This window comes from Ambystoma mexicanum, chromosome 3q (assembly GCF_040938575.1).
Source record: "Ambystoma mexicanum isolate Mex_15411 chromosome 3q, UKY_AmexF1_1, whole genome shotgun sequence".
Classification (NCBI taxonomy): Eukaryota; Metazoa; Chordata; class Amphibia; order Caudata; family Ambystomatidae; genus Ambystoma; species Ambystoma mexicanum.
This window is the reverse complement of record NC_090926.1, coordinates 767,428,160-767,451,687: the sequence shown is the minus strand read 5'-3', so window position 1 is coordinate 767,451,687 and position 23,528 is coordinate 767,428,160. Positions and strand designations below refer to the sequence as shown.

The 23,528-nt window shown below is 47.9% G+C and overlaps 1 protein-coding gene across 6 annotated transcripts in view; it reads left to right on the top strand.

The window, feature by feature from the left end:
- Positions 1 to 23,528, top strand: part of TSEN54 (tRNA splicing endonuclease subunit 54) — a 571,608-nt gene that overhangs the window by 151,306 nt on the left and 396,774 nt on the right. For all 6 annotated transcript variants that reach the window (XM_069654778.1, XM_069654777.1, XM_069654774.1 and 3 more), the window contains one exon: positions 4,330 to 4,428. In XM_069654778.1, the coding sequence (XP_069510879.1) occupies positions 4,330 to 4,428 (99 nt within the window). The remainder of the gene's footprint in view (positions 1 to 4,329; positions 4,429 to 23,528) is intronic.

Sequence of the window (23,528 nt, the reverse complement as noted above, 5' to 3'; positions counted from 1 at the left end):
TGGTGTTGGTCAATAACAGGTGTGATATATCATTTTCAAAGGTAGTGGTTGGGCCTGGTGGACGGTAAATCAGGTGGATTGTGATAGTGGATGCAGGCAGTTTAATAGCTAATAATTCTGCTGATGGTTTAGTATGGTTGTTGACAATTCTTAGACCTAGGGCCGTTTTATAGATGAAAGCAATGCCTCCTCCTTTCGAAGTCTTAGCATCGCTGTCGCATCCGAAAATGGAGTAGTTATCCAGGATTTGATCTGGTCTAGACTATAGTGATTTGAACTGGTCTAGACTAGTCCCTGGCTGTGGCCGGCAACTAACCTTTCTGTGGGGGTGGCCTGGGTGCTTTGCAGTTTTTGGGGTCCAATCTGATTGGCCAGCTGCCAAAAGCTTTGTTTTAAATTCCCTAATGGGATTGGTTGACTGGCAGAAGCCACTCAATTCTGCAAAAACTTTGGAAGATCAGATGGTTGGCTTCCCTGCTCAATGATAGTGCCTCCAAAAATTGTTGTACACAATTGTGAGACCCGGTCGATCCATACTGGTGGGACTGGTGTCTCCTGCCTGTGTTCCGTTTTGCATTTTCAGGTGATGTGTGTCCTTCCCGAAACTTCTTTTTCGTGCTGCTGTGCCTCCCCTTCTGCTGCAGGGGCTGTTTTTGCGTGTGCCATCCACATGTGCATGCTGAGACGACATGGCCATCATTGTGTAGGTTCCATTGTCCACCTGGAGCCATCTGCGTCACTGATTTTACTTCTGGATGTTGGCTCACACATCTATGAAGGGCAATTGTTCTACTTTTGGCCATTGGGGTCGTCTTTTGCTCAGGGCTCAAATTCCTAGGTGAATGAACCCTTCATTTCACATTGTGAAAAGAAACGTTTACTTACCGTGTTCTGCCTTCCTGGAACAGTGTTTTCAGGAACTAACACTGTAAGTACTTACATCTGGGATCCTGGCTTGGTGGGTCATTTGATACTCTCGGGGTCCCATGGTCCGTTTGTAGAAGATCCAGACTTCAACCATATTTCCCTATTGACTTGAATTGGGGTCTGTATGCTGTTTGGCTGCATTCTGTGCTAGGGCTGCTGGGTATGGAACCTGGCCCTGGATCTCATCTTGATGGGATACTCTCTAGTGTCCTTTGTGGTGGTTTCTGCCATCGTTGTACCTGTGGCAAGGAACTGGCATTTAGCTGATGCCTACAGACTTGGTTCCATTGGTATCAATAGGGCACATGTACAACACTAGAACTCCTACAAGTGACACTGCTGAGTATTCACCTGAACTGTGACATTTTTCTAGGGCCCCACTAGTTTCCCTGGAGTTCTTCACTAGGTCCTGGATTTTTAGTGACTGCCCCGATTGATTAGGGATTTTTGAAATCTGTACTCCTGCCTCTGGATATGTATTCTATCATTGTGTTACTACCTTGTTACTTTTGTGTCCCGCCTTGGAGTGTAATATGCCCTGCTGGGCCAGGATTGGTGTAAACCTAAAATATACCATGGACTTTGGTAGTCCCCCTGATTTTGTTGGGCATTGTGTATCCCTGTTTTACTGCGTCTGTGTGTCGGAACTGTGTTGTGTACATATATAGCATGTGTAATATCTTACCTGACCCTGAATATGATGTAAATTGCTGTGTTTATTTTTTATGAGTTGTGACGAATCTAGCCAAGCTGTCACTATCTTGCCGGAGGAAAGCTACCTGACTGATCCTGGGGGGTGGCTATCTGTGGACCACATGAGGGAGGACAACACTTGGGGGAGGGGCGGCAGGGGGGAAGGGGGCACAGGAGGGGGCGAGGTATTGGACCTAAGCAGACCTGTACCTTTTTTTCTGTGTAACACCCACTTGCCTTTTCCCCATTCTTATATGGCATATTGTAATGGAGAGAGTCTCCAACTATAACTGATCCCCATCATTACTTGCATCCCCATCTACTTAATACTGAGACGAGGAAGAGGGTTGGAGTTATGAAGATCACGAGAAGCAGGGAAGCCAACGCTGCTTTCTAGTGGTTGTAGTGCTGCAACATTCAAATGCGACTCACCAGAACAGAGCAGGAGACTCGCCTTTCCCGATGCTGGTTGGGACACCAGAGGAAAGAAAGCTGCCGAGCGGAGAAGCTGTCAAGAGCCTTGTCCAGGGTAGTCGGGCAGATGAAGATTTAATGTGCTGGTGCCGCAGGCAGTCGGACCTGACAAGCGAGGAAGGAGACCAGACCGGAACCAAAGGGACGCGCTCCCAGCCAGCGATGAAAGCTGCAGTGAGATGCGAGGGACGCTCAAGCCTCCAACGGAGACCCGTAAGCCCAGAGGAGGAGATTGGGACACCTGGGGGCTTCAGGGCGAATGCTGCGTACCGTTAACTCACATCAAGGGAGCCCAAACAAGGGAACTGGTACATTAAGAACTGCTGAAAAAGGGTTGCTGATCCAGTGCATGAAAATTATAATTAACTGGATGCAAGAGAAAGTGATTAATGAGAAGTGTAAATCTGGGATTTCCACCCAAATACTGAATCGCCTGAAAAGGCCCTGGCAGGAGAGTAAACCAGGCATTGGAGAAAAAGGGAAGAGTTCCCCGCATGTGAACTGAAGGTGAACATCTCAAAGGGAAGAAACATACACCTTTGGAGTGTGAACATTGTCTTGACTTGTGGAAATTGAGAAAATCTTAAAGGGAAAAATCATACCCCTTCGGAATGTGAACATTGTTGAACTGTTAAACTGAAGGGAACTCTGGGAAAGGGTTGTTCCCCTTGAGAGTGTGGAGTATATTAAAGTGACATTGAAAAGCCAGAAAAATCTTGGGGAGGGGAAGGGACGGACCATTACTCCCGAACTTAATTGGTTTTGTTTTCTGCGCTTCAAGAACTTTGTGTTTGGAACAAAACTGCAGGTTTTCAGCTAAAAGACCCCCATTTTTAAGTTATATTGAATTTAGTGTATGAGGGTCAGCTTAGGATTTTGGGCACAGGACAGAGAATGCTTTTGATCTGGACATTCTGACCTAGACGTTGCTTAGTTTTGTTGAGGCAGGCAAACCCCTCCTTGAGTTCGGGATGGGCAGGATTTCCCCAAACCCCTCTGTTATGTTAATAATAAAAGGCTTTAACCAACTCCATAAATGCCACTGGGTTCGAGTCTTACACTTGATGCCTTACAGAGTCTACTCTTGATTTACCTCTGTAAGTTTATATGTGTAGCGTCTTCTGCCAGGTATGGGTCTAGCATTTTTAGAGTGCGTTGGGCCTTAACTGGCCCCTAACTGTTTGTGCGTTAGCTTTCACCTGAGTACTTATTTTTCCTAGCATAGATGTTATTACTTGTAATAAGTGTATCTATTTCGGTATAGCACTGTGGTATATTCGTGTGTGGTGACTAATGGGAATAATTGCACCTCCCGGCTAAACTTCCTCTCTCCTGAAGTTAAGCCCGACTACTTTGTTGCACTTACGTACCATAAGAGTTTGGCTTTTCTTTTTGGGTGATGCACTGTTCTACCATTAGGTTGAGTGGCTACACAGCCCTCGCCAGAGGTTTGATAAAAAATCTCCCTAAAAAAGGGTCACCCAGTCACGACAGCCGGTAGGATGGCTCCAAGCTAAGCAAGACCCCTGGATAGGATTCCATCAGCAAGGAAGGGGCAGGATGTAAGGACATAGGACCCAGACTCCTGCCAGTATGACTATAGCGGGATTCTCTGGAGGAGTCCATCCTTTTCAGCAGATCAGGTATAGATCTGGGGAAGACACAAGACTGCCAACTGATAATCCATCCTTCAATCACACTCGCGGAGAGCACACAAAGGTTTTGGTGGCCAGACAATCGCACTAGCCCTAGAAACCGCCAAACACACACTCCCACACTGGATGTCGATTAGAAAGTCTACGGGACTTTAAACCAATCACACCAAATTAAACTACAGCCAAGGGTGCCTTTGTGGGTCAGGATGCACTTACATCATCAAAACAGTCATATTGTCTATGCCCAAAAGCTAAATGACTGGAAGCAGGTCTTAAGAATTACATTTGTATCCGATTACTTCTCATAGTTTGCTTTGAGCTATTGATGTGGTAAAAGTGACTGCAACTGTTGTAGCCAATATTAAATCACAGCTAGCACCAGCTTACTCCACAGTACAATTGCAGTGTAATGGAAACATTCTGGAAACCAAATGAGGTGCTTGAAGGACACCCCCTGCCCTTCGCCGATCGGGGACTTCAGTCAACTTTTCACTGGGTTCTCTGGTTTTTTAAGGGGATGCAGACAAATGGCCAGAACACCAAAAATAAAATTCTGCCCTAACCATTTCTCTCCTTCTAGGGTTCCATTCAGCTCTTCTATCGTGATCTGCCCTTGTCCATCCAGGAGGCATACGAGAGACTGCTGCTCCGTGGAACAGGCTCCCTTCTGCAGTACCAGGTCAGTGTTAACCACAAATCGCACTCCTTCACGAGTAAGCATTTTTGAAGGTGCAATTGGATATTGGGCCTCTGCGGACTCGCTAGACCTAGTCTCCTTTATTTGCATTTGACAGCAGGCTTTGCCATATTTATCTGTTGGGCGGTATAGAAAAGGTTATGCTAAGGGCATGCAGGACATCTTTATAAAGTCACCACTGTTGGATAGAAGCAGTGATCATTCAAGATCACAGGTGTTAAGTAGCAATACTGAGACTTCAATGTATCATTCCTAAATCGGGCCAAATGACTAGAACAGAAATATTCTCACCCCACCACCCCGAATTATAAATTGATCGGATAAGCTGTTCAGTGCAAATCAGCATTAGCCGTCCTGCAACCTTTCCTTAAGAGTGACTTGGACCAAATATTATTGGCGTCAGATATAAGCCAGTTAGATAGCTCAATTGGTTAAGCGTCGCTGTTGCAATCTGTGTGTGAGCTGCAGTTTCGAACCTCAACCACAGCCAGGCCAAACAATGAGTACCAACTTCGGTTGGGGGATATTGTATGTAAATATGTTTTATGCAAAGCGCTTTGGCGAAAGCGCTATATAAATAACACATCATTATCACTATTCTTTTCCTGGACCGAGTGCCTGAAATCCAACTAAAGCACCGAGTCAAATAAAAAAATTAAAAAAATTCAATGAGTGTCAGAACGTACAAACAAATGCTGCTTTCATTCATTTAAAAAAACTTGAAACCATCATCTGGTTTTCGATCTCGAACTAGTTGTAGATGTTAATTGAGTGACCTCAATATACAAAACCAAGAAGTAGCATTTGACGTGATAAGAATCGTTTTGGCTGGTATTGAAAGTACACGATCTTGTCTTCAGTAAATCCTTTCTCCCACGATAAGCGAGGTCCACTGGGTGAATTAAAACGGTGTTGTCTTCTTCTGAGTTTTCACTTTCACTGCAAGACTCACTAATGTAAATGCACTGGCATGTGTTTTACTTCCAGAAAAAGACTAGATTGCATCTTCTTCTTGCTCTGCTTGAGGTAATTAGAAACGTGTTTGAATGGGTGTTTGTGAATAAGGTGTAACTGGTGCTTCCCACAGGAAGCTCAAATCTGAAACGTTTTGGTACTTTTACATATTACACTAAAGTACAGCGCCATCATTAGTTTGGTCCATAAGGTGATCAGCCGAAACTATTGCATTAGACTACAGATGGGGAGAAATGGCAAATGAGGGACACACAGCTTGTAGGTTTTGTTTGGTTATTTGCTCATCCATTGACTGGCCATGCTTAATACCCGAGGCCGTTCCCACCCAGTCCCTGTCCCTCCTCACTCCAACACACCTCCTCATGGGAACTCTTTGAGCTTGCTTTATTCAAGTCTTGCCATCAAACTTGGCACTAAGTGCCTGAGTTTTTTCAAAGCAGTCTTCTTAGAGTTCATTACTTAATTGGAGCTGTAAACCTGCTACTGGTGTAGTAAAAATGTCTTAACCAGGTCTACCTTCAGCCACTCGATTTATAAGCACTATGCTTGTCCTTCATTATAGAACTGTTAAAAACGAGCATTGGCAAAGCCAACGGTTTTTGCTTGTGTATAAGTATTAGGCATTTGCCAGGCACTGCTATTAGATGCCCAGGTACTCACACCATTTCGCACCAGCTACCATCAATGGGCAGTTAATACCACTACGGCTGTGCCTGGCAAGTGACTGTCCCATGCCTACACAAAAGCCCAAACTGTTGGCAATGCAATACTTGTTTATATTTATGGATTGGTTTTTGGCAGAGTACATTTTTCATTGCATTGCAAAACATTTACGTTTTATGTTAGAATACGCATCTACGCCCCCCTGCTGCCCACATTTGAAAGGAAAGTGGATGTCCCACAGGAGCAGTCGGAGCTATCTACCACTGGCGTAAGAGTGCCATTCTGGTTTTTGATTTCCCCCCCCCCCCCCATTCCCAGTATTGCAGTGCGTTTCTTGAGAAGTTCAGCATCTAACGGCTCTCCATGTGTTCTTCTAGGGAGGAAGAGAAGCTTGCCTGGCATTCATTCGAGGGTCTGCTGCTCCAAGCAATGCTAGTCACAGTCGAATGGTGGCCCTACTTGCCAGTAGATGACGTTCAACATTTCCCTGTTAAATGTTCCCGCAGCAATACTTTTCTGGGAACCCTATGGATTTCCTTACCTCCTATGATATCAATGTGCTCTTTTTCAGGGGCCTGGTCTGACTGCGGGGAATGTTAACTGGTAGCGCCTCAACCCATGAAAAGCGTTCTGGGTATGGTGAAATTTTTAGTTGCTGCGCTTTTCCTCTGCCAAAACACCTTCAACTTTCACCACCCCCGTAGTTCTCTTTGTAGCTCAGCCATAATCCTGGGATATTTTCATATAGAGTCTTCTATGAATTGGTTAAGGTTGATACCGAAATATACTTGTTCCATATCATTATTTGTGAGAGTGCTGGCAATTCTATTTTTAAACTATGTTAAAGTAGTTATTTAAATGGGGTACAGTGACTCCCTGTGCTCCGCCCACCCCTCCCCCTTTATTAATGTTTATTTTTTCTAAAATATACTCGTGCTTATACCAGTGCCTTAGCAGCACTATGATATGTTGCCAGAAATCTACATATTCGTGTTCCCAGCGTAGTGCAGAAGTACCTCCAAACAGGGCCATCCTAAGGGATTTTTCGGGCCGGGTCACAGACAACTTTGTGGGGCCTCACAGGACAAAATAAATACCTGCGTTTTTTTTTTTTTTTTTTTTTTTTTTTTTTTTTTTTTTTTTTTACACTGTATATTCTACCCTGAACATACGCTCAATGCCTTATTGGCCAATACACCAGATGGCTGTGTTTGGTGTTCCCAAGAAAGAGGGCGACGCTTGACATATCTGGTGTAAACGTGTCCTAATGGCTGCCATCCCTCTGGGGACAGTGGCGGTGGTGCAGTCCTCCGGCTGCATATGAATGGAAATGCCCACCCAAATCGGTCGTAGAGCTGAGTGGACTATCCTCTAAGGTGTCTTGCTATCGTGTGTGTTTTATCATTCACTAGAAGGCCTGGCCTGGGCCTAGCTGTGTTTCTCAAAGCTGAGCCCCTTCTATCAGGGAGGGAGCCTGGCTTGATGAGCGCTCTGGGGCACAAAGGAAGTGGACCAGGGGTCCAGAGAACCTCTGGGCCTGCGTTCCAACCTAAAGCCCTAACAACTTTGGTGGCATTCCTGGTGAAGAGAAAAACACCACATGCTCTGTGCCAAGGTACTGTGTTTCGGAAAAATAGAGAAGAAAAAGACAGTTGAGAGCGCGCAGAGGCTGGAAGACCCACTACACTCACAATCTAAAGAAAGTAAGATCTCCATAGTGACTCGGACTCCGCGTTTGTCCCCAGTGCTCTGGGCACTTGGATAGAGGGGAAATATTTTTCCCGTGCACCGGTTTAAAACAAAGCGTACCGTAGCTCTTCAGTACCATGAGAGACTAGGGAGCGAGCCGTGTCGCTGCTTAGGTTCGCAGCACTGGTACGCGCCTACTTGCGCAAAGCCAGTTACAATTAAGCGAGTTGCCTGCAGCGTTACCCAGGCGTTCTAGTCTCATTTTCGGGCATGAGTGAAGAAGGTCGATGCGGCCTGCTGCATTCTGCCTGCGGCTCGTAGCCCTTCCTGTAGTGCTCTCTGTGCACACAAAGACAGTGGCGGCTGTTGAATTTAACTGGAGGGGCGTAAATATTTGTCCCAGATATGCCAGAGCGACCAAGCGTTGCGAGGGAGCCCGCACCACTCAAGTCTCGGAGGGTTGGGGGATTATTCCTACCCCTGAGAGATCTTTTTCAATAATGGATGAAAATGGTACATTTTAGAGGACACCTTTTTAGAATAATTGTGTAAAAAGCCAAACAGTTTGCAATTGGTTTCTGCAGGGCAACTCATTATTAGGGGCCTGGAATTTGGTCTTGTGGAAGTTAAAGTCCTTTCATATGCAGATGACATGGTGGTGGTTTTTGCGGATCCTGTGCGAGGTAGTGTAGTTCTGAAAAGTATTTTTGATAGGGTGAGGGAGTTGTCGGGACATAAAATTAACTGGGACAAAACAGAGGTGTTTCCAATTGTTAGTACTTGTGTGCGTGATTATTTTTTGGATTGGCATTGTAAATGGACTACGTCTCATGGGAAATATTTGGGTGTTTATCTGACTAAGGATGTCAAAAAAATGGTGGAATTCAATGTTGGAAAATTGGTGGCTACCCTTGAGTAAGGATATTAAAAGGTGGGAACGATTGCCGATGGGGATTTGGGCTAAAGTCAACGCTATTAAGATGTTGTGCAATGTTTGCCTTTGAAATTTTCGAAAAAGATGCTAGCTAGTATAGATCGTGTTTTTCAAAACTTTCTGTGGGGGAGGGGGGATAAAAAGAGACCTAAGATTCCTAAGTTTATTTTGATGCGTAGTACTAAAAACAGAGGTTTTGGAAACCCAGATTTGGAATGCTACTATAAAGGGTTTATTTTGAAAAATGCAGCATATTACTTTTCGATGGGGGGTGGACCAGAGCCCTTGTGGGTGCTTATTGAAAGGAATAAATTGCATGGTTTTTCGTTACATGCTATTACCTCGATGAGACATCTACCTGGGAGGGGTATTAGGCTTCCGACTATTACGGTGACTAAAGAGGTTTTGGTGTGGTGGTTGAGTCTCTTTCAGGGAAACTTGTACTTACATTATGGTGCATCTATCTGGCTTAATCCAAGCTTGCAATTTGCCAATAAACCCTTTTGTTGGAGAAGTTGGGTCTCGAAAGGGATTTTATGTATCAGAGATGTGGTGCGTGATGGCCGTATTTTGTCATTCGAGGAGTTGCAGAGGATGTTTCATTTGGCAGGGAGGAAACTGAATAGGTTTGTGAAGTTGAAGGCTCTATTGAGTGAAAGATTGCCAATGTTGTCAAGAACGCTGGAGGTGGTATCGGCGGGTGGTCGGATTCTTATGTCTTTACCACGAATGGTATGCACTTATACTAGCTTGATGCCGATATGTTCGAAGGATGTTGATGCTGACAGGAGAGCAATGGAGAGGTGGAAACAGGAGTTGGGTTGTGATATTCTGCAAAAGGAGTGGGAATCTATGGGGGGTGTAGGATATAGAAGTAGGTTGGATCTCAGGTTGAGATTGATTCATTTGAAAGTGTTAGGACATCTGTATTGGACTCCATTGCGTATGTATAAGTTAGGATTGGCTGATAATGACCTATGTTGGGGGTGTGGGAAGGAGAAGGGAACGTTGATTCATATGTTATGGTATTGTCCTCGGGTGTTGGAATTTTGGGTGGGAATGTTAGACAGGCTGGAGGCGATTTTGTCTATACCCTTTCCCAGGATGCCTATGTAGGTGTTGCTGTTGTCAGGTAAGGGGCGGTGTGCGGTTGCTCGTCGATATGGACAATGGGTTGATAAAGCACTTGTGGTTGCAGTAAAACCGATATTAATGGTGTGGAAGACAAGGAAGAAGCCCAGAGTGGAGAACTGGATTAATGATTTGTTGATGTTGTCAAACTTTGAGCGGGTGATGTTTGTGAGACAAGGTAAGGAAGATAAGTATCGAGCTCTTTGGAAGCCATTTACAGATTTATATGGTGACTGCGTATCTGAAGATTAGTTGTACCTGTTGGATCTGACTACCTGATAATGTATATGCACATTAGTTGAGGATTTCCCCCCTGTTTTGTTTTTGTTCTGTATTATGTAGTCTGTGTGATGTCTTTGTTTTTGTGCTGTTCTGTGTTGCAATTTTTAATATGTTATTTTTTGATTGGGTGTTTATTTTGAAAAAGGTAAAAAATTTGTCTTGAATTATCAGATGTTTCACTGTTTTTACATATTTTTGATCACTTTTGCTTCCATACCTATGTAATGCTGAGTGTTATGTTTTATACTTTGTTTGAACTTTTGGTGATGTATGTTTTGATTATTGAAAATCTTGAAAAGAAATTAATAAAAAAATCCAATAGATGCAAGCAAGTCACCAACAGTGCACAGGAGCATTTCTCCAACACTATATGCCAGTATAAAACATTTTCACACTGGCTCTGCCCATACATTTCCATGCTGACTGCACCATTAGACCCATATAAGAACATACTCCTGTTTGTGTTGTACATAATGGCAGTAATTATGCTATAAGAAAACATGTCCATGTTTGTTCTGCCAATATATGTTATCTTATGTTACTTTGCATTTATATAGCGCCTTATGTACCATTGTTATAGTCTCAAGGCGCTGGTAGGTTGAACGCCCTCGGGAATCGAAGTTCAAGTCAGTAGATAGAATAGAGAGAGAGAGTCAAAGGTGCGTGTGAGCACTGGATATGTGTGCAGCTGGTGTGGCATTCGTGTGATAGCTGCTTCTTAGCGGTAGGTGTGGTGGTTGAGACATCAGGAGTATGTGTTTGTTCTGGCAGGTTTTATCCAGACCGATTCTGGCTGCGTTAGGCCTGAAGAGAACGCCTGGCCAGAGTGTGTGACCTGCAGTGATTAGTTAGGGTGATGGGGAGTATGAGGCAGATGATGGTATGAGAACAGCTAGATCGAATGGTGTCAGTATCGCTGTGTTCTAGTTGAGTGGTGGTGGTGAGAAGAGAGTAAGTGTGGAGATGGGATATGATGGTTTACATGCTCTTTCAAACGTTCCATGCACTCCAAACCATTCCATGTAAGTTGCGCAATTCCATGCGCTCCAATCTGTTCCATGCACTCCAATCTGTTCCATGCACTCCAATCTGTTCCATGCACTCAAATCCGTTCTGTGTATTCTAAGCTATTTTATGCACTCCAACCATTTTATGGAATTCTTTCATTCGTTCTACCCACGTTATCATTTCTCCATGTATCATCCATCCACATACATCGACTTCACATGTTCCATCCACATCACTGGTTCCACCCATTTCACACGTCCCATCCAGTTCACATGTTACATCCACGCACTTCACCTGTTCCAAACGCATCACCCTTTCATCTAACTACTTCATTGGTTCTACTATTTCACCTATTCTAATATCAAATTCAGTGCCAAGCACCATTAAATGCTTTCACTAGCTGCCAATAATACCACCTTCAGTGGCTTTAGCGCCAAGCCCCATTGAACCCTTTCACTAGCTGCCAAAAATATCAACTTCAGTGCCAAGCACCATTGAATCCTTTCACTAGCTGCCAATAATATCAAATTCAGTGCCAAGCATCATTGGATCCTTTCACTAGCTGCCAATAATATTAATTTCAGTGCCAGGCACCATTGAATCCTATCACTAGCTGCCAATTGTATCAACTTCAGTGCCGAGCACTATTGAATCCTTTCACTAGCTGCCAATGATATCAACTTTAATGTCTTCCAGGCCAAGTACCTTTAAATCCTTTTCATAGCTGCCAATAACATCAACTTCAGTACCAAGCCCCATTGAAACCTTTCACTAGCTGCCAATCACGTCCACTTCAGTGGCAATTTCCCCACAGAATAATATACTACAGATGGTTTACCATTGAAAATACATGCAAAAGTATGAAAACATGTCCAAAGTGGCTATACTAAAATGCCAGTTGAGCTACATAATAACACTGATCATGCTTGCTTTATGAAAGGTGCCCAATACAAAATGTCATACCACAATAAAAATGACTTGACTGGCTGCATTGTAATGCCAGTCTAGCTACATAATGATACTTATCGTTGCTTTAGCAAAGATGCCTAATACAAAATGTCATGCCACAGTAAGAATAATACAACTGATTGTGCTTGATTTATCAAAGATGCCCATACGGGGGCGCTGTTGAGCAGCCAGCAAGATGGCCGCTTAGCTTACGAGCTCCGTGGCCCGGGTGCTACATATCCGCTTCGATCAGCGGTGCTTCATACTTGCGGGAGACGAGACCACGGGCATTCTACTGCCCACCGCCTCTGCTGCACCTTGCCCGGTTTTCAGGTGAAAACGGACCTCGGAGGTCACCCGGCGGCCGTTGGAGGCCTGCGGGCTGCTCTGCTTCATCTGGGGCCCATTCCCCCTATCGGCCGCGGGGGCTGCTCGCCTGTGGCTTGGGCGCGCCGGCCTGGGGCTTTGACATCGCCCCCCTTCTCCGCCCTCCCTCCCCAGACTATACTGCCGGCGACTCCTGTGCGGTGCTTCCAGCTCTCAGCCGCGGCCCGCTCCCCCCTCGAGGAGCGTCGGATCTTGGATCCTTAGGTCTCCCGGAGCGGCTCCTCTCGCCATCTGCTCCTGCCTGGGGTGAGGACACGCTGGACGTGGTGGGGGCTGCCGGAGCGGCCCCCGCGCTATCTCCTCCTGTGGATTCCATCCTGCTGCCTCACCGACCGTTCTTCCTGTCCCCCGTTGCGGCTCGGGCCGGGGCTGCACGGGGCCCTCCCCGGGTCGGCGGCGCTTCCATCTGCGTCCCGCTCCCCCAGTGAGACCACAGGCATTCTACTGCCCACCGCCTCTACTGCATCCTGCCCGGTTTTCGGGCGAAAATGGACCTCGGAGGTCATCCTGCTGCCATTGGAGGCCTGCGGGCCACGCTGCTTCATCTGAGGCCCATCCCCCCCATCGGCCGCGGGGGCTGCTCGCCTGTGGCTTGGGCGCGCCGGCCTGGGGCTTTGGCATCGCCCCCCTTCGCCTCCTGTGGACTCCATCCTGCTGCCTCCCCGGGTCGGCGGCGCTTTCATCTGCGTCCCGCTCCCCCAGTGGAGTGGGCCGTGCCCGCGCCGGCCTGTCGCGCATCTATCGCCGCCCACCCCCTGCCCTTGGGTGGGTGTGACGCTGCAGGCCCTGTGCGGGCACAGAGAACTACGGGACACTGCGGGGGCCGCTGGGGCGCCCCCCGCACGGTTACCATCAGAGCACGCCGGCTCCGCCGCCCGCTACGTGGCTCTCCTGCGGTGGCTTGGAGGGGTGGCTGTGCCGAGGCCTCCCCGTCGCTGGCTCCGGCTGGGGTCCTGGATATTACCGTTGCAGATCGACAGCCTGCTTTTGGACTGGATGTGCACCCAATCTGCGGTCTTTTGGGCCCCGAGGTGAGGAGTGGGTATTAACTGGCTGCAGGGCACTGCGCCCATCTGCTCTGCCTTGTCCCTGGCCTTCGCCTGTTCTTTTCATGGAATTTTAATCGCCCCCCAGGCTAGCCAGGCTCCCCTGCGACTGCTCTCCTTTTGCTGGTGCCGCCCTGCACTACCTTCATCTCCTCAATCTACATGCCTACTACCCACGCACCACGCTGCTCCTCAATACTCGCCCCCCTCTGCCTGACCCCCCTGCTCAGGGTCGGGAGCCACTGAGTGCTGTCCCCCCCCGGACCATACTCCCACCCTGACTCTTGGCTCGACCACTGGAAGGGGGCTCATACCCCCTGAGCACATCGGTTTGGGGTGGACCTTTGCTTCTTCCTCCCAGGCGGATACCGACCCAGCTCTGACTACGGGCCCTGATCCTTTCTAAACCCCCTAGCCCCCATTGCTGCCTTTCAACGAAGCGCTCGCTGTTCTTATCAAGGCGCCCTCTAAGATGTGCGGCAAAGCACGTGGGGCAAACAAGGCGGGAGCAATGGACAAATTTGCCAAGGCACTAGCCAAGCAGGACCAGGCCGGGGCCGCGCTTCTGCAGGACGAATCGGAGGCATCCGCATGTCCTCCTCAGCCCGACCTCACATCAATCATGGAGTCTATGGCCAAGAACTTTGCGTCATTTCACGAAAAATTAGATGATATAAATGCCAATGTAGCCTCCCTGCACACCAAACTGGACCAGCATGGCACTTGGCTGGTTGAGGCCGAGACCAGGATTGGGGCCACCGAGGATGAGGTGCATGTGCTCCAGGATATGGTCTCTGACTTGGTGCGAGATATGAAGCAGATCAAGGCGAAGTGCGATGATTTGGAGTCCAGATCCCGCAGGAATAACATTCGCATCGTAGGGGTTCCCGAGACAGCCCTTAAGGGCAGAATGGAGCCTGCAGTCGAGACCCTTCTGAGAGATCTTCTGGGGGATCCACAACTCTCCCCGTTCTTTACCATTGAGCGTGCCCATCGCACATTGGCCCCTCGCCCCAAGCCGGGCGACTTCCCTAGACCGATTATAGCCAAGGTTCTCAGCTTTAGAGATCGAGACCACATCCTACGGCTGGCCCGCGAAAGAGGAGAACTGAGACTTGAGTCCCAGGTTATCCGTATCTTCCCTGACTTCTCTGTTAATGTTCAATTGGAGCGCAGGCAATTCAATGATGTGAAAAAAATGCTAAGAGAGAGTGGGGTGGAATATGCCATGTTATTCCCTGCTAGGCTGAAGCTCACCCACCGTAACAAACTGTACTTTTTCACTGTCCCTGAAGAGGCGGTGAAATTTATTGAGGCACATATTCCTGTTCCTGGCCCCGGGTCTGGATCCGGTTGAGGAGGGCTGAGTTGGCCTGTCATGCACCTGTTATTTGTGGCATTGCGATACTACTACCGCACCTGTTATTTGCAATTTCCTTGAAATCTCATTAGCCTTTTTCTTGTATAATCTCCTACAGTCGTAACTCATGGTGAAACTTCTTGAAATGCATCAGGGGACATTACTGTATGGTTTACTGAATATAGTACCTGTAATTGGATCCTCTTCCCGCACCCTCTGCTCACTGTATCCTACTGTGTAGTCTCCTCTAAGAACTCAACTTAGGCACCGCTGTACGCTATTTGGTGCACTCCACCGTTCAATTGTCTTAACCGGGCTCACGGCAGCAGCTACCCCTGCTGCAGTTGCAATGCCTTGTTTGGCTTCTTTAGTTCAGTGGCTGTTCCCCTGTTTGGTTTGGGGACTGGTCCAGCCCCGTTGGGCTGGGCGCAAAGGCCATGTGACTCTGGGTGGGTCCTTGGGCACTGCCTTGTTGGGGTTGGCAATGAGGGAGGGGGGAGGTGTTGTTGTGGGATGTTATAAAAACAAAAATGGCAAGCTAGCGGCAGCCTTTGGTACCACACATTTGGTTGCTGCACAAGTGACCTATGCTCACTTGACAAGGTATGACACGCATTACTCGGATCCCCCCTAAATAGTTACTGAATGGCTATTAGGCTAATGTCCTGGAATATCAGAGGGCTCAGCAACTACACGAAAGCACGTAAGGTCATGGCTTATGTCCAGAGGCACGGGGTCAAAATACTTTTATTACAAGAAACCCACGCCCTCGCTCCACTATCGTCCTCTCTCGCCCCGTCATGGGGCCCCAACAGATTTTACACATTGTTCTCCTCACAATCCAGAGGTGTCCTCACCTTGATTCACAAGTCCTTGGAGTTCTCCCTCCGCACCAGCCACATAGATGTCCAGGGTAGATATGTGATCCTACACTGTTTCCTTGCCAATGTGGAGTGCCTTCTGGTCAACACATACGCCCCATGCATTGATACACCCAATTTTTTCGACCACATCCTCGACATTCTCCTTGCCTATGTTGGGGTACCCATCATTTGGGGTGGGGACATGAATCTCATCCTTGACGCCGACCTTGACAGATCCGGTGCGGCACCCAGAACATTGTCCAGGGCCGCTCGCCGCCTCCATGCACATATGCTCTCTGCTGGTCTCGTGGATGCCTGGAGGGCACTTAATCCAATGTCGAAGGAGTTCACATTCTACTCCTCTGTCCACGATAGCCACTCCAGGATTGATCTCTTCCTTCTCTCTGCTGGGCTCATGGGCAAAACTCTCACCACTCAGATTCTCCCTCGCACATTCTCTGATCATTCCCCGATCACCTTGGACATCGCCTTGCACCCGGCCCTCCCTCAGCACTCTAACTGGAGGTTTAAGGCTGACGCACTACATGATATAGTCTTTAAGGCTGACATCCTTGCAGATATTACCTTGTTTTTTGATTGCAACAAACGCCATGATACAACTGATGGGGTGATATGGGAGGCCTTTAAGGTTTTTATTAGGGGCATGTGTATCTCCAGGGAGGCCGGGGTCCTGAAAGATATCAGAAACTCCCTGCGCCGTTCGGAGTCCAGACTTGGGGAGCTGGAGCGCGAGTATGCGGCCACCCTCTCCCCACCCACACTGGTGCAGATTAGAGCTGAACTAGACAACTTCGATTCCCTCGCCCAAAGCGAGATAAGATACCTTGCTCGCCCTATTGCTGCCCGTAAGTATGGTGAGGGGGAGAGACCAGGACGCACCCTTGCCCGACTTGTTCGGACTGAGGGAGGTAGAGCCCGAATTGACAGTATTGTTGGCAACGACGGAGTGCGACATTGGGCCGACCGGCCCATTCTTGAGACCTTCGCAGATTTTTATGCAACCCTTTATGCCCAGAGCACAGTCCGCAGGAACTGGATGACCTCCTTGACCGCATTCCAATGTCCCTTGTGTCCCCGGCCACCAAAGAACAACTAGATGCTCCTTTTACCCTCGATGAGATCACCACTGTCATTTCAGCCCTCCCTAAGGGGAAAGCCCCATGTCCGGACGGCCTGACCGCCGAGTTCTATCAGGAACATGTTGCTCTACTGGCTCTGCGCCTCCAGGAGGTTTGGGAGGAGTCAATGCGCCTTACCACCCTCCCTCGATCCCTGCGTGAGGCTGTCATTACCGTGCTTCCTAAACCGGGTAAGCCTCTGGATGAATGCGGCTCATATAGACCTCTATCCCTTATCAATACCGATACTAAGATCTACGCCAAAATCATTGCAAACAGATTCCTCCCCATCATGAAATTCCTGATTCACCCGGACCAGAGTGGATTTGTTCCTGCTCGGTCCACCGCCTTCAATATTCGGCGGCTATTTAATGTCATGTCTAGAATTGACCCTCAAGCCAACGCAGTGGCCGTGATATTAGACGCCCAAAAAACGTTCGACATGGTATCGTGGCAATACCCGTGGGCGGTGCTGGAGAAGATGGGGATTGGCCCTTACATGATGTCCTGTATTAAACTACTATACACTGACCCGGTGGCCAGAGTCCTGGTTAACTCTCACCTCTCGGCTCCTTTCTCCCTTTACAGAGGGACACGACAGGGGTGCCCTTTCTCTCCCCTTCTATTCGCGATGGCCATCGAGCCTATGGCTGATAGTGTACGATACAACCACGTGCGCAAAGGGATTCGCTTGCAGGATACTCCCGAAATTATATCACTTTATGCTGACGATGTGCTTTTGTATATCAGGGACCCCTCAGTTCACCTCGACCCAATCATGCGCGAAATAATTAAAATTGGTACATTCTCGGGCTTCACCATAAATTACTCTAAATCAGAAATCTTTCCCCTTACTCCGATACCTCCAAACCGGCGTGCGAATTCCCTCTCAAGTGGGCTCCCGAGGGCATCAAATACTTAGGGGTCCAGGTGTCCCTCTCAAAATCCTCCCTATTGACTGATAATTATGGGGCTGCCGCAAAATACGCTCATGCCAGGTTTGAAAAATGGCGTAACCTTCCCCTCTCGCTCTCAGGGAGAATGTCGCTAATAAAAATGATTATAGTTCCTAAACTACTATACGTGTTTGCTAATATTCCACTCTGGCCCGGGAAACAATACTTTGCTGATCTGCACTCTGAGTGCGCTCGCTTTCTTTGGCATTCTGGTGCTGTGCGCAGAAAGTGGCAACATATGACCCTACCTTACGAGAGGGGTGGCTTCAATGCACCTGACATTGCTCAGTATTGGATAGCCGCCCAGGCCCAGCATGCTACATACTGGTACCATCACCAAGGACCCCCCCCCCCCCGCATGTTAAACTTGAAATCCTTGCGACTGAGGGGGTGAATGTCATGTACTTGATCCTGTTTCACACATATCACACGCAGGCCCCTGCTGACCCAGTGGCCTCCACCATTAGAGCGTGGCGGCAGATACTGACGCCTGGTTCCCGCCCCCTCCCATACTACAAGTGGCTTCCCCTCTGGTCTTTCCCCGGTCTCACCCCCACTCAGGATCAGCTGCTCATACGCCACTGGTCGGACTTGGGATACCGTTCATTCTCCGACCTCTTCCCTGACGGGAAATTCATCACCCCAGATACGTGGAGGCCAGGGCACTCCGGGTCCCCTCTAGAGCTGCTGCAATATTTCCGTATAAGGGCAGCAATCCAGGACATGTGACCTACGTACCCGGACGAAACCCCCCCCCCCCCCGAGTCCCCTGAGGTCCGCTATATAGCTAACTCTGCTGGAGGTAGGGGTATTGTATCCTCCCTGTATAAAATGCTGATTGCCCGGGCTGCTGAACCTCCCCCCCCCCCCCCCGCACTGTTTGTGATGCCTGGATTTGGGATTAGACATCACAGATGACATCTGGTCCACTATGTGTACGCACACTCGCAAAGTCTCATCTAATTCTAGAAATGGGAAATTTGCCCGGGATCTTCTCCACCCCTGTCAGAGCTGTAGATCTGAAGAAGCGGACCACGCACACATGTTCTGGTCCTGTGAAGCATTGGCTCCGTTCTGGAAAGCGGTGCTTGAGACCCTCTCTGAAATCGTAGGGTTCCCCGTAGACCCTGAACCCCTGTCTCTCTTGTTTGGGCTCTGGGAGGGGGCTGAGGCGAAACGGGTGGCTACATTTTTGAATGTGGCGGCGAGCATGGCCAAGAAATGCATTCTGCAATGCTGGAAGCGCATATCCCCCCCCCCCCTTCCCTGGAAATGTGGCTGAAGGCCCTCACCTGGACGCAATCCTGCAAAGAAGACTATATTAACTTGCTCCCTGCCAATGCTCGCCCTAAATACATATGGACAGAGTTCTGTAGCTACCTGAACAGGAAGGTGGACTTAGAGCTCTTATCATCCCCTCCTTCCCCCACCCTGGGAGCGCATAACTCTACATGATGCATGCCTTCTCTGTAATCTATCTCCGGTGGGTCTCTACCGAACCTTCTGTAGAACATATGGTTCAACATTCACTATTGTAAATGTAATGTGGGTCTTTGTTGTAACGTATGTGGTACTGGCTGCTACCTCTTGCCAATAAAGAAAAGTTTTAAAAAAAAAAAAGATGCCCCATACAAAATATCATGCATCAGTAAAAAAACGGCTAGACTGGTTGCATAAGGAATTGCAATCTTGCTTCGTAATAACACTTATCATGCTTGCTTTACATAAGATGCCCATTGCAAAATGTCATACCACAATAAGAAATGGCTAGACTGGCTGCATTGCAATGCCAGTCTAGCTACATATTAACACTTATCATGCTTGCTTTATCAAAGATGCCCAATACAACATTTTATGCCACAGAAAGAATACCACTGATCATGCTTGCATTATCAAAGCTGCCCAATATGAAATGGCATACCACAATAAGAAATGGCTAGACTGTCTGCATTAAAATGTAAGTCTAGTTAAATAATAACACTCATCATGTTTACTTATCAACCATGTGCAGTAAAAAATGCCATGTCTGTGCCATGGTGTGCCAGCGCATATGCCATGCCTGCTCCATGCTGTGCCAGTGCCTTGCAGTCAGACATAACCACATTAAGGATGGATGTTGTTATGTGTAGTTGTGAGGCGCTGGGGGGCTGAGGGGGTAGATGTGTGTCAAGAGCTGGGGTCCCAGGGTACAGTCATGGCATTTTTATATTGGGCATAGATGCCAAGGAAAAACTGCCATTCCTGCCCCCTGTGGCCCGAGCGCCTCACAGGCACACTTTGTGTGCATGTGAGGTGCTGGGGGGGGGCTCAGTCATGGTATTTTTTACTGGTCATCTATAAGATGACCAATTAATAAATGGCTTTCCTTCCCTCATTGCCCTCCAGCGCCTCACATGCACAGATAATCAATTGTGTGTACATGCAAGGCGCTGGGGGGCTTAGATGTCAGGCTTGACATTGCATGTGAGGCACTAGGAATCCCAGCGGACTGGGCTGGCATTCTTTACTGGGCATAACCAGTAAAAAATGCCATGGCTATCCCCTGGGCCCCAGTGCCTCACACGCACACGATGAATGTGATTGTGTGTATGCGAGGCACTGGGGGGCACTGTGGTAAGGCATGTTTTAAAAAAATGTTTTACTGTATATCTGATAGATGCCCAGTAAAAGAAAATGGCACATGTCCCCTGGGTCTCGGGTTCCTCAAACAGGCACACAATCATTTTGGTTATGTATGTATGTCAGGCACTAGGGGTCCATGAGGGACGGGGATAGTCTTTTTTTACTGGACATCTACCATAGATGTCCAGTAAAAAAAATACCACAACGCCAAACACACATATAATAAAAGTGTTTGTGTGTATGGAAGGCGCTGGGGGGAGGCGGAGGAGGGCAGGAGGCAGGTATGATATATTTTTTACTAGACGTCTAGCATAGATGTGCAGTAAAAGAATACCATCCCTGTCCCCTGGGCGCCACAGCACCCAGACGGAGAGCTGATTTTTGGTGGGGTGGGGGATTGTGCAACAAAGGCATTTAAAAAAGCCTTTGTTGTACAAACCTCCTACCCCCACTCGCCAAATTCAACACACACACACACACACACGCACACACACGCACACACACACACACACACACACACACACACACACACACACCCACACACCCACACACCCACACACACACCCCCACACACACCCCCACACCCCACCCCCTCATTCACAGTCACGAGCACCCATTACGCACTCGATCATAACACAAGCATACATGCATCCATACACATTTAAATTATAAATAAATGAACATACAAACACACACATTTACACAACATACTGTGAGAAACCTGAAGATGTCTCACCTGCTAGTCCCCAGGGATCTGTCATACGGGCTGTCGGGACATGGCCATCGCTTTTGGATCCAGTCCTGGGGGTGGACCAGTCTTGGAGGATCACTTGGATGAGGGGTGTTTGGGAAGTGGAAGTGGGACAATGGTTGGCGAGATGCGGTATCCCCTTCCCTGTAACACCTTTACCCCATCCTACCAGGTAAGATACTTAGGGATTTAACCCCCGCCCCTTTTTTCGACACAAGCACTTTCCGACGGACAACTCCCTGTGAGCAAAAACGAACGAACACCCGAGCCGTATACCTGACATGCCCCAATACAATGATCAGGCACAGTCGGGCAATTACTGATCATCATTATACACACCTGACTTCCATCACCCTTCCCCACACGGATAAAAGGCAGAGCATGAAAGCACACACTGAGCGAGGCAAAGCACACGAGGAAGCAGCAGTTTCAAGATGGCAGTTTTAATACAAGTCAGAAGATGGCAAGACCAAAGGATTGCAAGGAGGGAAGTTCCCTTGAACTTTTCATCGAAAGACTGCATCTTTCATGAGCCTTCGAGAATAGGAAATGTAAGACCTGGAATTAAAGTTGAAGACTCCTGCATTGTGTTGGAGGTACCTCGGGCTCTCCTGCGTCGATAGACAAGGCGGAGAGACATGTTTGCCGCCGTGGTACTATCCTTGTCTCCTACAACAAAGCAGCACCAGTGAAGTCAGCACAGCCGGTGAGTTGGGGAGACTGATACCAGACCGGGCTGTTTGGAAACAAAGGTTGCAAGAGGCAACATTGTATAAAGAAGATTATAAAAACAGCGGATGAGTGAATGAACTTTGAAGCTAAGATATGATACCGTAGACCGAGTGGTCTGGCATCACGTGAGTGCTCATTCGAAAGTCTCTGTTAGGTATCCAGCCGAAAGGGTGTGAATGTTAAAAGAAGGTGAATTGTGAAATCGAAGTGGTCATGCAACGGGTTAAGCCAAACCCTGTGCACATTCGAAAGTCTTTGATACTTGATGCAAAATTGCCATTGGTCCAAGCCCGGCTGAGGTAGACTAATTGTGTTGAAGGGATCTGTGCCGGGCAGAGGGGGATCCGGGGTGAACTGTGAGTCACCCGAAAAAGAATAACCTACGAACATTGTGTGATAAAGTGAAAGGTGAAAGACAGGCTGGAGCCGGCAGAGGGAAGCCTGTGCAGAACTTTGTGCTAAAAGGATCTGAGACCTCTGAGGGGGATCCAGGGTGAATACTGAATCACCCGATGTGAATACTTGTGAAAATCTAAAGAGGAAAAGAACTTGTTGTTTATTTGGTTGCATCAAACTCTTTGAGTGAAGACTTTGAGAAGCAAGGAGACTTGCGCTCCGTGGGCCCTGATGCTGGATGATTGAACTATAGCCTCGTGCTACAGAATCCAGAGACTGTGCTACGCTCGGGTGAACCTCCTTGTCCCATGCTGAAAACATGGCTAAGGGAGGCCAACAGCCTGAACATCTGGCATATCATTTTTAACACTTCTTTCTTTGTCATAAACATTATTCCCCACACTATTTGTATTTAGAGGTAAGGATTGCAATAGTTTTTTAGGATAGGCCCTTTTATTTTGACAAGACTTTACTAGGACTGCATTATTATTGTTTGATGGTCGTAGCTTGCTCCCATCTGTAGATTTACCATTAGATAGGTGTTTAGCATATCCCTTTTGAAGTTCAATAAACACCCTTCAACTATGGTCACTTGTGTCTCTTAGTGTTGATGCCATGCCTGCCTTACAATACACACAGCAAGCACTCTCACATTCACACAAGCACCCATCATGCACTCACTCATAGCACAAGCATACATGCATCCAGACACATATTTAAATAAATAAATGAACATACAAACACACACATTTACACAACATGCACAAAGCAATCACGCTCTCATGCACACCAGCATCCATCATCATACATTCATTCACCTAACAACACAAGCATGCACGCATCCATACACATAATTTAAATTTAAAAAACAGAACATAAACAAACTTGACTTCTGTTGCGGGTCTTTCTTCACCAGCGCTTGGGCCCTGCTAGCATGCACAGGAAGCTTCCTAGTTTCTGCTCATGCATAGAGGTGCCTGAGCGTGGGTGACGAGACGCCCCACTCCAGCCTGCTTTGTCTGTGCGAGGAGGCACAGGAGCTCCCCCTTGCACATACAGACATGCAGTTCCCCAGCCACATTTCCAATGTGCCATGCGAGGCTGGGGAAGCAAATGCACCCAGCCTTGCATGGCTCATTTAGCTTGCATGGCTAGGGAACTTTAACTGTTAAAGGGAAAACGTGTTTCCCTTTCACAGTT